This window comes from Octopus bimaculoides, chromosome 8, assembly GCF_046866305.1.
Source record: "Octopus bimaculoides isolate indiv1 chromosome 8, ASM4686630v1, whole genome shotgun sequence".
NCBI classification, from domain to species: Eukaryota; Metazoa; Mollusca; class Cephalopoda; order Octopoda; family Octopodidae; genus Octopus; species Octopus bimaculoides.
Window position 1 is genome coordinate 99,524,890 of NC_142935.1, and position 17,279 is coordinate 99,542,168.

Genomic DNA, 17,279 nt, shown 5'->3' on the forward strand with positions numbered 1-17,279 from the left:
AACTTTCAAATAAATGGTAATCTGATGGTGCAAAGCCTTTATGGTGGACGTGGAATCACCTCCCAACCAAGATCCAATAATTTTTCATGAGTTAGCAAAGCCTTGTGATCAGTTTTCGTCATTTGTTTTTCTTGGGGTTGCCTTCACAGCTACCAAGAAGGCAATTGTTTGATTTTATTCTGAGAAGATACTCATTCAGAGTGAAAGGTAGACTGTATGACGCTTGTGGGTGAACAACTATGCTACACAGCAGTGAAACATGGGCCATGACTGCTGATGATATGCGTAGGCTTGAAAGAAATGAAGGTAGTATAATTTGCTGGATGTGTAATGTCAGTGTGCATACATGACAGAGTGTAAGCGCCCTGAGAGAAAAGTTGGACATAAGAAGCCTCGGATGTGGTGTGCAAGGGAGACAACTGCATATGGATGAGGACAGCTGTCAAGTGTCACACCCTAACAGTGGAGAGAACCCGTGGAAGAGGTAGACATGGGATGAGGTGGCGAAAAACACAAACTTCTGTAAAACCAGGTTCTGGTGGGAGCTGGATGCTTTTTATGTTGTACTGGCACCAGGCTCTTGAAGACCAATCCTCTTCACCAGGGGATGAGGAGCCATAACACTTGTTTTGTATAGAGAGATGTTTTTGCTTTATTGCCTTCATCCTTATTCTTCTCACTCAGCAGCGAGAAAGAATGAAAGTAAATGTAAACAATGCAAAGAAAAGGGGGAGGGGAAGAGAAGAGTCACTATCTCTGGTACCAGTTTGAGCAGAGAGAGAGAGTTGCTGCCAGATCCCTTGCACCAAGTACACCTTGACAACAAAAGTATTAACAGGTAAGACAGGCAAAATGTGACCCATGACCCAGTAACTCTCAAAAAGAGTCAATAACAACTCTAAAAATCCAATGCACTTTTCGGCAAATTAATGCATTCATGGGTTAAGCAAATAACAAACAACACAACAAGAATAAAATTCACCCTTTATTGCAAAATGTCCATGATTTATGCATCTGCAATTGTAACTTCAACTTCAACACCAGGTTCAATGCTGATAGATGTCTGAAAGATCTTGTTAAGGAAAACCATTACATGCAGAAAATAACAGCCAAAACTCTTCTGATGACAGTAAACCTAGGCTCACTTTACCCAATATCTTCCTTAAAGGACACCAGGGTATGCTTGGAGGAAGATTTCAGAACTAGTAAACCAAGTGAGCACAGAAAAGGCTCTTTTGCACCAGTAATTAGCCTAATGAAGCAGCCAAAACAGCTAATTTCTGAAGGTGACATTAGAAATAGGATCAGAAAACACTTTTGCACAAACTATTCTAATGAAATAAATCAATATTAATTAACTGACCAAAGCCTTTTGAGTGGATTTGGTAGACCTGACAGAATAAGTAGCTGCATTTAACAAAAATTAAGTGCAAGGGTCAATCATTCAACTAAAAACTTCAAAGCAGTGTCCCAGCCTAACGAGTGAAACAAAAGATGTCACAAAATGATTCTGAGAGATGTGAAAGCTAAAAGCAATTCTATCAAGCCTTTTCATGAGCAAAAGTGACAAGCATACTGGGATTGAAGCATTCACGCATACAAGGAGAATGAGAATCGTCAGTAACTGAGAGGCAGGCGTGTATAGTATTGTACAAGAAAGGAATAGGCACACCCAGAGTTACACTTAACATCACAAATATGAAAGATGGCCACACAGTGTCAAGCCGAGCACAACTGTCACCTTATGATCGAATTCCACATGGTTCTATGCTTGATAAAACATCACAAGGGTTGGAGGGAGAAAGAAAAATTGATACTTTATTTACTACTACATACATCAAGGCCAATACAATCTACTAAAACCAATGACCCACTATGTCAGAAACAATCAATAAAATTGTGCTGCCATCAACTGAAGTAAGTTGTAAAAACAACCACTGCTTAGTGACAGCAAATTTATATTTGCACCGTATACCACTAAATACTACTAAGTTATTAGTACATAGCCGGCTTAGTTAGTGCAGTGATGATTATTGAGTAGTTTCTGTGCAAACACTTGTCCCCCATCCCCTTTACCCTGTATGAATAGTAATTTGACGTATATACAACAACCCAACAATAACTGGCATTCTTTTGTTTTGACTCAAAAAATCATAACACAGAACTTGGTAATTTCTGTGAGCACGTGTCATCTTGTCAACTGTTAGTTGACGTATTGAAATGGAAAGAGAAAGCTAACAGGTGCTTGTTTCTGTGTGTGTGCATTCATGTTTATTCCTGTATGTTTGTGTGAGTGCGCCCCTTCAAGTTTAAAAATGCGACATTGTTAGCGTAATTTCATTACATCTACATTCCATAACACACACATACAACCCATTAGCTTTCTCTTTTCCACTTCCATACGTCAATTGAAAGTCGACAAGACGACACGTGCTCACGGAAATTACTGAATTTTGTGTTATGATCTTTCAAGTCAAAACGGAAGAATGCCCAATCATTGAAACCGTTTCACCCCACCAAACACTGTTTATAAAACAAAAATACAAAAGGATACAATCTGTTTTACTATCTCTGATGGACTGTGCAGATCAATAATTCTTTTGTGAATTCTCATCTGGTACCTGTCCCATGTTTTGGATCCTTCTCCACAGGGGGTCTTTCTTGTAGTGATACGGAGAATCTTGGTAGGCATACGAACAGGACCTTTAACTTTTAGTTCTTTCTCTTTGGCTCCTCTGATCAGATCAGCACACACTAAGTTGAAAGAAAAGGCATTTAAAAATATTAACCACCAGCCAACATATTTGATCCAACAAACCAGAATTATGCACATACATCCTCGTTAAACAATTAAACATCAAAAAAAGAAATCACCTTCAGGCCATGTTCACTTTGCATTGTTGTAATGAAAGTACAATATATTCCATTAGGCATAACACCACCCAAAAACGAAAAACCTCCAAAACCAGTTTGAGAGGAACTTGATATACAAAAATACTCACCCTTTTCTAAGCTCTTTACATTCCTACTCGTCAAGGTGATGCGAATTCTGTGAACTGGAACATCTTCAACTGGAGCCTTACCAGTATCTTTAGCGCAATGAGCCTGAATTGAAAAGTTTCCATCAATTGAATATTCAGAGTGAGAGAACAAAAACACTAACAATTTCTACGGTGAATTCAGAGGGTTTCAACAAGTAACAGTTTTAGTATTCGTTCAGCTGAAGTCCAGTGTTTATTGAACAGTCCTCTGATCAAAGATACTCCACACACAAATGCCATTCAACCCAATGTATTAAGACGGCAATGACAAGTTATACCAAGAGGCTTCATTGTCTCAAATGTAAACTGCTCACAAGAGCCAAAGCATGCCATAAATGTTAGCAGTGGACAAACAGGTAAATACAGACACACATCACTAATCCATGAAGGTGATCAGCAGAGCAGACAGAATATTTATTCAGTGCGACAACCAAGCGTTTGATATTTTAAAACTCCAATCGTCTACCGTAATTTTATCAAAAAATTTTTTTCTGAACTAAAACTCATGAATTTTTTTAATCAATCGGAACATACGGCAGCGCTGTATTTCATTTGAAATAGGGTAAAAAAAAATAATGTAATGCTGACAGCTAATTGCAAATTGTGAAAACAACCACTGTTTAGTGACAGCAAGTTTATATTTGCACCGTATACCACTAAATACTAAATTATTAGTACATAGCCGGCTTAGTTAGTGCAGTGACAACAACAGGTTTTGTAGGCAGATTACGTACAATACAAACAATGAGGAAACGAAGCACAGCATTTCCAGATTTTCAGAAAATACAATATCCAAGTAAAGCATTCGTATATAAAATAAACCAGGTCGAGATCCCAAAATTATCCTCCAGTTTCTTGACCTACATCAATAATTATGATCAATGAAGCACTCTTCCGGTAGTAATCAGTTACGGAAATTGGTAACAACAAAGTCGGAGAGAACTCGCGCCAATTATTTTTCGTAGAATTTATAAGCACAAATTGTAATCAACCCCCCCCCATTTTAGAAATGAATCCCTGGAAAACTCTGTAGGAAACATTTTTCAGGCAGTTGTGAAGAACAATTGAGTGGAAGCATCAACCTAATCACGTCCCATGATGTCGGGAAATCTTTTAAAGGGTGACATATACTATTTAATGGATACTGGAGCAGCTGGAAGTCATAGAAAAACGACTGACCCTAATTAAATCAGAACCTATAGATGGACAAAAAGCTTCCCATAATACATAACACATAATTAACCACATGTTGACAGAGCAAGCTAGATTGATTTGGCGATCTGGATTTCATCGATCTCGTGTCCTAGATCCGATTAGGGCTTACCAGAGCTATACAACAAAGAAAAATAACTTCTAATATAGACAATTGAGAAATTTACTAGATTATAATGAAAAGAGATAATTATATTTCGACAATCGTAATAATTTCCCCGGACAGAATGAAAAACGTGTACGTAAGAACTCCCACCCCGACCACAACTAAATAAGTTATTGCTGTGGAGTCAACATCGGGATATTTGCTAAAACAGATCATAAAGGTTAAAACGATATGAAGAATGCGGGAAGCGATGAATTTAATCCATTTAAAAAGAACCAAAAATCCGATGAACTTAAATAATAATTCGTAAAGACCGCATGGATTATGAAACATGGCGCCCACATGCTGTAAATTAATTGAGGACTTTTTAAACAGAAATTACTAATTAAATATAACAATTGTAAACAAAATAGAAATTATAATTATAAATTTAAATTCTACATACCATTTTTAAAAATATTCTATGCTGGCCGACTTAATCAAAGACTTCCTAAGATCAGCGGTGAGCCAGAGAACGTCTTTGACGAGCGAAGCTCAGTTGGGAAAGAAAGAATAATAGCTGCGCAGTTACTAAAATCCGTACCAAAAATGGGGGTGAAAGGCTGTCAAATTTATTTCTTAGCTTTCAAATATTATAAAATGCATAGATATCGTTTATAACATGATAATTAAAATAGTTTTGAAGAAATTTAAATTTCATTCGCTCTTTCTGTATCAAATTTGAAGTATTTATAATATATTTTATTTAACTCTGCACCCTCATGGACGAGTCCATTATGTATCCGTTTTGACGTTATATTAAAAAATATTAAATACCCTCAAAAGGATCTAAACTCAAAGGTTTAAACACAGAATAAAAAAATAGACGACGATGATGAAATTAAATAAATTTTAAAGGACAAAATGAATTTTCTTCCCAAATACCGGTTGTGACGTCATATGTACCACGTTATAGTCAAGATGGCAACCAAGGTAGGAAAAGTCTTGGTCAATATTTCCTATAAATACGTTTACGTTTATTTTGGTTCCTCTATTTCTCCGCTTGCTCGATCATGTTTCTAACTCATATACGCTATCTTTTAATTATTTTGACTGACATGCTTGTCTTTTAACTTTGACCTAAGGCTGACAGTTAAACGAAAATCAACAAGAACCAGGCTCCACAAATGTTTGTAATTCTTTCTCTCCCCCAACTTTTTATTTATGTCCTAATTTTTACCTCTCACTTTTTATTCCTGTTTTCAATTTTCCATTTGTTTCATGTTTCTCGTTGAATCTTCTCAAATTAGCAAGCAGATATACGTTTATACATCCACACATGCACCTTGGAGTCTAATATATTAATGTGCAAAACATTTTAATAATATTCAAAGTGTTTTATTTTGACAGTTTGCTGAACCATTTTGGGGTTTGATCTTTTTGGGTGGGGACCCACTTCAATGTATTTGTATGTTATCACGGCCAAAGTCCACAAAAACTTAAGGTTCAGGATTTTGCTTGTCTTATGTGAATACCTGTACATTATTTAGATGTTCACTGTTTAAAGTGAAGTATTTAACTTCAAGTAAATAGAAAAATAAGTAAAAATACAGGAATTTATTAGAAAACTACATTTTATCTATTTTTTTTGTTAGTTTACCTTTAGGTGGTTCGTGTTGTTTTTTTTTCCTTTACAGATATTATCATTTTATAGACGTTTCAGGTAAAAAAAAAAAATACCTTCTACATAATCATCTGATTTGCTAAATGTTGAAGTGAAGTTTTTACTTTAAGTTGCCAACAACTTCGCTTTATTAAAGAAAAATTAAAAAAGTCGAAATGACGTCCGACACGTCTTTTAATTAATTTCTTTCTTTTCAAGTTGTGATGTGGCAGTTTTGTTATATGAATCAATTATAAACAATTTAAGTATTAAGTCAAAGGAGATTGTTTTAAGCTTTCTCCACTGACGTTCGCAATTCCAACTCCTATGTTCCAAATATTTTCCTCTGACTCGATTTGACTATCTCTTATTTTTTTTTTATTCGTCTCTGTAAGAACGCATTACGCAGCAGACAAGCAACAAAAAAACTTATATACGCTACAGTTCATTTCAAATTGATGGATGTTTTGGCTTCCTCGTCGAAGGCTCAAATCGAACTTTAAAGGCGTTGTTCCTCATAGGACAATATCACTTTTAGACAGAAGAGGCCGCCGGTGCTCTTCTAGATAGACCCGTTCGGATACGTTCCGACCGACCTCAGTAATCGGAGCAGACGACGACTACTACTACTACTACTACTACTACTACATTGTTTCAGTTTTATTTACCACCCAGGCTCATTCATTCTTGAATCAAAACGTCCAGAGTGTTACAAAATACATGGGGATACACAAAAGACGGTTATAGAAAAACGAGGAGCAGTAACGACATTATACAATACAAATTGGTGGCATGTTAAAAAAATTAAGCAAAAAGTCTCCGAAGAAATGACACTAGTTAAATGATTGTACATAAACAGAAAAGAGACGGAACTTAGGAGAAATGCATTCCCTCCTGGGTGGGATCAAGGTTTTCCACATCATTGAGCATCTCCCTTTTGCATTTCTTCTGGGTACTGACTACTATTTTTCATGAAAATACCCGTGTTGGAATAGGCAAGAAAGGGCCCACGTCTCTTGTGATTTTTGTAGCCCACAAACGATATTTTTTATGAGCAGCTTATCTTCAGGTTTCCTATCTTCCATATCTGTGCGTTTTCTTTCCCTAAATGTTCCTGTGTTAAGTCCTTCATCAGTTCTTCATTTGCTGTACAAAGAACTGTCTTCATTTATTATACAAAGCCCCGTGAAAATCCTTGGACATTTTGCCAGTCTTTCCCATAAGTTCCCTTACTTTGGTGGGGAGGGGCGGATTACTTTTTCCCTTTGTCTTTTTACGGTCTGTGGAAGTTTGCACCACCGGTTCCTAGTCCGTCTTGTTACAAGATGATGGAGTAATGCGACTGGAAGCAGAGCCCTTGGCTTCTTTATTACCTTCTGTGATTCAGGGCAAGATGAATTTTTTTGGCTCCTGCTGGAACTGTGATCAGTGGTGCCCTGGAAGTAGGTTCTGGGGCCTGCTCTTCTTGTTGGCTCTATGGCTGTCCACTGCTTTCTGTCTCACTTTTGGCTTTTGCTGCTCCAGAATAGCACTGTTCTCTTTGGTGGAATGGGCATTGTTATGAATTGTATGTCCATTCAGGCCTGTCCTGACCCTATATTTTTAGTCGTCCTGGTACTCACAACCACATAAGGGTAGTGCTGAGTCTGAAATCACCAATGCCCTGAAATAGAACCCTTGTGTTCTGCTGGCCCATATTTAGGGACGCAAGTTTGAAGGAAGGTGTGTGGTGCACCAACTCTGCCTGTTACTTGCGTTGTCATGAGAGGGAAAGTTTCAAAGGCAGAGGGAGAGAGAAATAAAGGAATATTACTATTTATAGAGACATCGTTCAGTAATGACAAAAGGGTTATTGTTAACTGTAGAAGGACAGTCATTTTCTGAGATTTTATTTTTAACTTTGCTGAATAATATTATTTCAGTTCAATTATAAAACTGTATTTACATTACAGTTTAATTAATCACAATCACAAGTAGATTAATTGTTGACAAAGGTATGTGATTTCATTTAGATTTACACATACAGAGGATTAATTCATTCTTTTTAGACATTTCCATGACTAACCATAATAGTTCAGCCACCACTGACCAATGCCTTCGTTGGAAATTGCAGTACTTTTGTATTTCATGGTCTGTCCCTGTGACTTATCTCCTGATGAGGTTCAATACAATGGAGCTACAAGTGTTATCATACTCTGCCTGTAGTTAATAAATGTAACGAATGCCCACCTTAGTTCATCAACTCCAGACAAATGTTCTTCTTCTGGTACCAAAATAGAAGTGTTTGAGTCGGCTGAGTTGGCAGTATCAAGAGAATGGTTTGTAGTATTTGTTACAGCATTCAAATATCATTATGGTCGACTTTGTCTTTATTTTTTATGGTCAACAAATAAAGAACCAACTTGCCCTTTTCTGTGGTAGATTCTTGTCTATCTGCCTGCCTGCCTGCTTCTCTCTCTCTCTCAATGTAGCTGTGTAAAGAAGTGCCAATCTCTAACTGTGGAGGGAACCTGTGGTAGTGGTAGACCCAGGAAGACATGGGATGAGGTGGTGAAGCATGACCTTTGAACTTTGGGCCTCATGGTAGCAATGACTAGTGACAGACCTTTGGCGATATGCCGTGCTTGAGAAGCCAAGTTAAACTGTAGTTATGGCTGATGCTGGGGTCCTATAGCTGGCACCCATGCCAGTGGCTCGTAAAAAGCACCTTTTGAGTGTTGGGTGTCACGGGGGCAAGGTGGCTGATGCTGGTGGCATATAAAAAGCATTCTTTGAGTGTTGGGCCTCACAGAAGCAATGGCTAATGACCGAGATCTTTGGCATTTTACCTTGTTTGAGAAGACCCATGAAGCCAAGTGAAATTGTAGTCATGGCAGATGCTGGTGTCATGTAAATGGCAGCTGTGTTGGTAGCCCGTAAAAACACCCATTACACTCTGTGGAGTGGTTGGCGTTAGGAAGGGCATCCAGCCATAGAAAACCATGCCAAATCAGACTAGAATCTTGTACAGCTTGCCGGCCCTGGTCAAACTGTCCACCCCATACCAGTATGGCCAACCGACTTTAAATGATGATGATGATGATATGTGCGTGTGTATATATATTGATTTGACTTAGACATTAGGTTTCATCTGTTTATGGTTTGATGACATAGTTGAATGAATTGCCTTATGAAATCAATATTATCAATAAATTTCAGTGTAGAGAATACAAAAATGTACCAGAACCAATAGGTATTTCTAATAGTCTCTTTATTGATTAACACTATCAAGCACCTTGCATCTGCTGTTTTCAATGACCTCCCATGTCTTCCATCATTACCCATTTATTTTAGTTTCTTATGTATCCCTATATCTCCTTCTTCATGGATTCTACACTTTGCACATCATTCTATGGCTTTCTCTTTTATTTTTCCTTTCTGATCCACTCCTATATCTCCCACCTGACCCTTCTCCATGCTGGTTATTTCCCATCATCTGCACTCCCACCCTTCTTCATTAACCGCTACATTAACCTCTAACTCCCCCTGTTTACTCCTCCCCACTCTTATGAAAACACTCCCTCCCTCCCATGTTCCACCATCCGTGTCTTCTCTCATGCTCACCTTCTTGTTCCTGGAGAGTTTACTTCCTTCTTCTTGTCTCCTTCAGCCATATATCTTTATTGCAAGATATATGCATTGGTCTTTCTCTCTCATACTTTTGCCTTTCAACACATGGCATACAGCCACCACCCTCCACCTTCTCCCAAATACTTCCTCTTAGTATTTGGGAGCTTTCTCCTTTTCCTCTGTTCTTTTCTGTGTTGCAAGTTACATGGCAACCTCTTTAGTGCTGGTGACACACTTTGTGCAGTGGTTGGCACACACATTCACATAACCCTTTCCTACTGTTTAAGGGTTAAATCAACAACTTGATGATGGCAAAAAGTCCTGCTTCAAGAGGTACTTTGAGAAATTGAAAATAAACTTACTCTTCCACGAAAAAGAAAATTCCAAATAGTTTTCGCTTCCTCACTGGCAGATATACACTGAACTGCAAAAGAAATGCAATTTTTTCAAATGTCATTTTTATATGGTTAATTCTCAAAATTTATTTTGGAGATGTATATGTAAACATTCCAAGATATGCTGGTTTATGGCTGAGACCCCAATTGCACGTAACCTTTCAAGTTTCCCTGAAATGAGACACCAACACGCAGCTGCGTTGAATGTCGTGGGTGGCAGTCACAAACAGTTGTCATGAAAACTGAAATGCATGTGCATCTCGTGGAGGTTATAGGTATAAAATCAACTTGAACCGCATTCCTGGCATTTGTAATTTGGACACATCAGGTATGACCCGATTGTCAGCAGCACAGAGAGAATAAGGTATAGGCCGATTGCAAGCAGAGCACACTGCCCTGGTTGTTGTGAAAGCTTACAATGTCCATGTCAGCACCATTTATTTCCTGCAACAGCAATACAACAACACCAACAGCACTGGAGACCATGCCCGCAGAGGGCACCCCCTGGTGACCACGTCCAGGCAGGACCACTTCATCCAAATGCAACACCTCCGTTATTGCTCCAGACTGGCCAGCGTGACAGCTTGCAGGCTCATTGGCACTGGACAGTGACCCATCAGCGACCCATGTGTTGCCAGTGTCCTGCTCGAGGACCTGTCTTCACCCTCTGCCACCGTCAGGCACGACTACAGTGGGCTACACAGCACTGACATTGCCGGCTGCAACAATGGAGGTCGATGGTCTTCTCTGATGAGCATCAGTACTCTGTTTCCATCTTGGATGGTAGTGAGAATGTGGCGTAGGAGGGGTGAATTCTAGAGACGCATGTGACTAAAGTTTGGTTGGAAGATTTTAATTAAAAACTTTTGAAAACAAGAAATTTGTACTCGGAGCCAGAGCCAGTTCCAGCCAGGTTGGTAACGAAAGGGTTTTGAATTGTGGAAGCTGAGTGGATGGACTGTGTCTGTGACTTGCAGGCCCTTGCCACATAGTTTCGCACTTATCATGGGTGGATTATGTTAAAGAATACAAGAGTCTGGAATATCAGTGACATTATAGTTCAATGAGTTGCCAGTTCTGTAGATTGAGCAACTGGATTCTCTTCACCAAATCCAACATGGGATTCATTTACTTTTATTATTCTGTGTGTGTGTGTGTGTGGCACATGTATCAGTGGAATATACTTAAGGTGTACTTGGTGTGTTCCCCTAAAAAAAAAAAATCATGAAATAAACCATTTATGGAATTTTTATAAGTCTTCTGTTTGCAACTTGTTACTGTATCATTTCATGTTCACTTTTTATGATGGCATGTATTGGATAGGCCATCCTGGTTCAAGGCAGTTCTTAACTGCTCTCTCTGAGAGACATTGAAAATAAGTACCCTCCTAGAGGATCAGGGGGCCACATCTTGCTTGTGTATTCCATTTTGGTATAGTTTCTATGGCTGGATACTCTTCCTAACACTAACCATATCAAATTGTGTTCTGAGTGTGTTTTACTGCAATACCAGGGTCATTCTCGTGGTAAGATCAAGTTCTTTTCCATCCTGTATTATCTCTGATTGTCAATCTCTACATTTCAATTGCCCTGGTATTATCTGAGTTAAGCTGTAATCACCAGATAATCTGCACAACTTTTACTGAAAATTGAAGTGTGTGACATTGCAAATAGTGAGGAGGGAAGCATGAAGTTAGAAGTGGAAACTTATAACCGACAACTGCTTGCTGAGTCTTGAATTCATTTATAATACTCAAGTCACAACCAGCTAATTAACAGAGACCGTTAAGATGGTTAGTAGCTTGGCATCATAAAGACAATATTTGTGGTTGATTGTTAAGAAAGAAATGAGGAAGATTAGTCTTGAACTGTTTTTGAGTTTTTTGTCTGACTATTCATAATCTGCAGTATTTATCAATGAGCGATTAAAGCTTGAGTGATTAAAGCTTGTTGAGTTTTGAAGACAGACGAAAATGTGTAACATGATGTTTGTTTTTCCTCAAGTGTAATAATGCTATATTTGAAGTTACCAAAGTAATATGAGGTCTGATCAATTAGTATCCGGACTGTTGCTATAGTAACGAAGCTAAAGCACGCAGATTGAAGCCACTTGGCACAGGTTGACCATGACCTATGCTGTGCATGTGCACTAAGTTTTAACATTCTAGCTCACTTCTGCTGTTTACAGCAGTGCTTGGAAGGAACATGTGTAACGTGTGATCATCGCATTGACCACAACAAAGTTATCATAGCGATACCTGCTCAAAGGCCTATGCAAAGTTGCAGGAAGCGTATGGCGAGGAGTGTATGGGCTGCACACAAGTGTATGATTGGTTCAGATGTTTCCAAGATGGCCAAAAAAATGTCAATAGTGATGAACGTTCTGGGAGACTCGCAACCAGCAGAACTGAGATAAACATTGCAGATGTGTGGGCAGCTGTGAGGGGAAATCATCGAATCACTATCTGTGAGTTATCAGAAGATGTGCCGATTAGTTACGGTTCATTTCAGTCCATTAACACAGAAGATTTGGGCATGTGACGTGTGTCTGCCAAGTTTGTGCCAAAACTGCTTTCAGCTGACCAAAAAGACAGGTTTCAGTTGCACAAAATTTCCTTGATTGTGTTGAGAATGATGAAAACTTTTTGAAAATTTTGTGTAGATCTCTGAGCAGGTATCACCAAGCTTTTGGCAACATTTGATGCAGATTTTCTGCTCAACTTTCTGTCATGGTCAATGCAATGAACACACGCTACATACCTTCCTTCCAAGTACTGCTGTAAACAGTGGAAGTGAGCTAGAACATTAAATCATAGTGCGCATGTACAGCAGAGTTCAAGGTCAATCTGTGCCATGCAGCTTCACTCTGCTTGCTTTAGCTTCTTTACTATGGCAGCAGTCTGGATACTTATTGATCAGACCTCGTGTATAGAGCTGGGAATTGAAGCTGGATTGTAAGGTTTAGCTCAGCATTTTACTTTTATGGTTTTATATATCTTTGCATTTCCAAAAGAGTAGAGTACAGCTGAAGCTTCAATTTGTGGCGATAGAGAGTTTCTTGTTTTGATTATTTTTATTGTGCATTTGTGAAGGTGAAGAACAAGCTCTGGAAAACTTTAAGATAAAAGACTGCAAAATTAGCTTAAATTTATATCAGCATCGCTGTGTTTAACAAGCTTGCTTTTCAACCATTTTGTCTTGGGTTCAGTCCCACTGCATGGCACCTTGGGCAGGTGACTTCTACTGTAGATTTGAGCCAACCAAATATATATATATTCTTTCAGTTTCTGTCTATTAAATCCATTCACAAGGCTTTGGTCAACCTGAGTCTATAGTAGAAGACACTTGCCCAAGGTGTCACGCAGTGGGACTGAACCCGGAACCATGTGATTAGGAAGCAAGCATCTTACCACACTGCCACGCCTATTGTATATTTATGATTTGTCTGTTTTGTTGTGTCCATCCTTCCCATGGTTCTCCATAGATGTTGGAACCAGCATTGTAAGCTCTCAACCAAGATTCATACTTCTTACAGATATAATGTAGTGTGCTGGCTCTTCACTAATTCCTTTAAGATGTATCACAGTGTTGATTTAACCTGTTTTGTTATCTCTGAAATCAATGTGGGTCATTATGCTTTGATAGTTATGTTGGTTTGGTTCACAGAAAAGTCAGATTGTTTCCTTTGTTTGCTGTATTTGTAGCAGTAGAATAAATATTAGTTATGTGGGCATGTGTGTGTATATATATATATATATATATATGTGTGTGTGTTTGTGTGTATGCGTGTAATCTTTTTTTGTGTGTATGAAAATATCCTTACGTACATAAATATATTACAAAATCTCTCGATGTTATGGGTTCAGCGAGGACAGGAAAAAAAAATCCAACCAAATAGACGATCAACAACACATTCACATTAGTGAATGTATATTTGTATTTATTTATTTATATTTTGAGCGTGGCCGTTGCCAGTACCGCCTGACTGGCTCCTGTAGGATTTTCGAGCGAGATCGTTGCCAGTGCCCCTGGACTGGCTTGTGCGGGTGGCACATAAAAGACACCATTTCGAGCGTGGCCGTTTTCGTGCGGGTGACACGTAAAAGCACCCACTACACTCTCTGAGTGGTTGGCGTTAGGAAGGGCATCCAGCTGTAGAAACTCTGCCAAATCAGACTGGAGCCTGGTGTTGCCATCCGGTTTCACCAGTCCTCAGTCAAATCGTCCAACCCATGCTAGCATGGAAAGCGGACGTTAAACGATGATGATGATGATGATGATGACCAACTAATCCTCAGCAACTCCGTCTTCTTGGATAAACAGCTGGCATTTTATTGGTTGTGATGACGAATGTTCTAGCTGATTTGATCACTGCTCGTGAAATTAGCATAGTACTCCACAAACACACATCTACCCTTAATGTAGTTCTCAGGGAGATTCAGCTTAATACAGAATGTAACAAGGCTGGCCCCTTTAAAAACCAAGTGTAACTTTTGCCAGCTGAGTGGAGTAATGTGAAATAAAGTGTCTTGCTCAAGGAATCAATGTGCTGCCTAAAATTGAACTCACAACCTTACAATTGTGAACCAAGTACTCTAACCACTAAACTATGTCCCTTCACAACAAATAAAATACAAGATTAAAACAACCCACATAGTTCCGGGTTCAGTCCTACTGCGTGGCACCTTGGGCAAGTGTCTTCTATAGCCTCGGGGTGACCAAAGCCTTGTGAGTGGATTTGGTAGATGGAAACTAAAAGAAGCCCGTTGTATATATATGTGTGTGTGTATGTCTGTGTCTCCCCACCACCATAGCTTGACAACCGATGCTGGTGTGTTTATGTCCCTGTAACTTAGAGGTTTGGCAAAAGAGACTGATAGAATAAGTACTAGGCTTACAAAGAATAAGTCCTGGGGTCGATTTGTTCGACTAAAGGCGGTGCTCCAGCATGGCCACAGTCAGTGACTGAAACAAGTAAAAGAATAAAGAATTAAACCAAACCAAAGTTCTGTGGATATTAGAATGTGATCATTAGAATGGTTACAGAAGTTAAGATGTAGTTTCTATTTGAAGTGTGTTCAATGTTGTTGAATGTTTGTCAAGGTCGTTCAGGCATTGACACCAAAGACCAAGATGTTTTGCTCTTGTTGCCTCCTTTACAAGTTATTCATAACAGTTGTCTATTTTCGATTGTTTATTTGCCCCACAACAACAGTTTGCTGTGTTTAAATTTAGTTTAGCTTCACCTGCCAGAATTAGCAATCAAATCTCTTTCCGATTACACCCTTCATTCATTCATTTGATTCTCATTGTGCCTTGTCACCCCAATTCCACAAGACACAACGAGAACTGAATGAATGAGCGAAAGGTATGACTTGAAAGAGATTTGATTGCTAATTCTGGCAGGTGAAGCGTAACTAAATTTAAACACAGCAAACTGTCCTAAAAAGACAGAAAAAATGGTGGAGTTAGTGTCTTAGATTTTATGCATAAACAAATAAAATAAATGGATTATCACGGGTGAAATGTGTTCAGTAAGAGTCTGCTTAATCAAGCATGACAGGTGACCCAACAACAACAAAGTTTAATTAGAAATATAATATTTCTAAATCTCTCAGAGAGATTTAAGCAGTAGTGGAGCGATAAAGTTGTAGTATATTGTCAACTTAATGTGACAATCCCAATAAGGGAATACACTACTGCCGTTTAGCCCTAGGAAGCGGGACTGCTTCCTGTCGGCCTTGACACAATTACTGTGTCCTTAAGTTTGCGAGGGGGAGACAAGCTCCTCCACCCAGCCCATCCAGCATTCAGGGACATGTTTCTGAGTCTTTTCTCTGAGAGATTTAGAAATATTATATTTCTAATTTTGCTGATCAGTGAATAAACTTCACTATGATTTATATAAGTTTGCGAAGGGGAAACAGGCTTCTTTAACCAGCTGCCAAGCTACTTCAGGCTGATGACGAGCAAAGACTCAGAAACATGTCCCTGAATGCTGGCTAGGCTGGGTGGAGGAGCTTGTCTCCCCCTCTCAAACTTAAGGACACAGTAATTGTGTCAAGGCCGACAGGAAGCGGTCCAGCTTCCTAGGGCTAAACGGCAGTAGTGTATTCCCTTATTGGGATTGTCACATTAAGTTGACAATATACTACAACAAAGTTTGAATCACAAAGTTTTAAAAGCTCAAACTCCTCCCCCTTATCATCATCATCGTCGTCATTTAATGTCCATTTTCCATGCTGGCATGGGTTGGATGGTTGGACAGGAGCTGGAAAGAGGGAGAGCTGCACTAGGCTCCATTTTGTCTGTTTTGGTTTGGTTTCTACAGATGGATGTCCTTCCTAATGCCAGCCACTTTACAGAGTGGCACTGGGTGCTTTTAATATGGCACCCCTGCCTCCTTTGCTTGCTACGTGGCTCCTCTCTTATTCATTATCATCTTTTTAGATTCACAGGAATGGTTAAGGCAGGATGACTTTGTGGTATTGGCCTATTGAATTCTTTGCCTGATTTGACCGTGAGAACTTGGTTGTTGGACAATCAGACTTCTAGCAGGCAGCTAGTTTTGAACTTCTCTGTTATGACCCAGAGAACTATAAAAACAGAACATAGTTGGGGGTTGAACCTTGGTGGACACTTACCTGCATACTGAGAAAATTGCAGGTTTGAGAAGGAAATGAAGTGAAATGTCTTAACCAGGAATTGAACTTGCATCATATACTTTTACTTGTCGTGGCACTTGTACTGAGTGACATGGTGTAACAGTAAATTATTGATATTTTGTTCATGCGTAGTATCGGGGACATTATCTAACCCTATTTCAAGACATAAAGGCATGATTGGAAAGAGATTTGACTGTTAATTCTAGCAGGTCAAGCTAGACTAAATTTAAACATAGAAAACTGCTTTTGTAGGGGAAAACAATAGATATTTGAAACAAACATTTCATTTATAGTTCACATTGAATTTTCTCATTTCAGAACGGTTGACAGAGATAATTTCCTGTTGTAAATTTAGACATGTTGTAGTAGTTGTTTTATGTAGACAGGTGCCCCTCTAATAACTGCTCATTATTTGGGTATATAAAGTAGGAATGAAAATATAATCTCAGGTCAGGAGACTGATGCAAAAACGGTTATATACATTCCTGCCAGTACCATATTAGCGACTGTTGTAAAGATCAAACTCATGTCTGTAGATAGAATTTGTTCCACACCTTAATATCACAATCATTGCGGTTAAGGTCTAGATTATCACTGAGTACCTACCTGT

General features: G+C 38.9%; 2 protein-coding genes across 3 annotated transcripts in view; one reads left to right on the plus strand and one right to left on the minus strand.

Annotated features, from left to right (window-relative positions):
• Window positions 1-972: 972 nt before the first annotated feature.
• Window positions 973-4,944, minus strand: LOC106868311 (small ribosomal subunit protein uS10). The gene is made up of 4 exons (XM_014913505.3): window positions 4,805-4,944; window positions 3,003-3,105; window positions 2,555-2,754; window positions 973-1,063 (listed from the first exon to the last, which is right to left on the minus strand). Exons 1-4 carry the CDS (start codon window positions 4,805-4,807, stop codon window positions 1,007-1,009), a joined length of 363 nt encoding a protein of 120 aa, XP_014768991.1. The 5' UTR covers window positions 4,808-4,944; the 3' UTR covers window positions 973-1,006.
• A 352-nt stretch (window positions 4,945-5,296) lies between these two features.
• Window positions 5,297-17,279, plus strand: part of LOC106868321 (transmembrane 9 superfamily member 4) — a 36,575-nt gene continuing 24,592 nt past the window's right edge. Inside the window, exon 1 of one of the 2 annotated variants that reach the window (XM_089356868.1) lies at window positions 5,297-5,331. In XM_089356868.1, the coding sequence (XP_089212994.1) occupies window positions 5,299-5,331 (33 nt within the window). In that variant the 5' untranslated portion in view covers window positions 5,297-5,298. Of the gene's footprint in view, window positions 5,528-17,279 lie in introns of both variants that reach the window. The other variant, XM_089356869.1, reaches the window with a different exon arrangement.

Bases quoted from the DNA above. Each gene is read 5' to 3' on its own strand.
- LOC106868311 (XM_014913505.3), bottom strand. The intron at 2,755-3,002 runs GTGAGTATTTTT...CTTTCAACTTAG, and splicing joins TGTAAAGAGCTTAGAAAAGG to TGTGTGCTGATCTGATCAGA. The intron at 1,064-2,554 runs GTATCCTTTTGT...AAGATCTTTCAG, and splicing joins CAGAGATAGTAAAACAGATT to ACATCTATCAGCATTGAACC.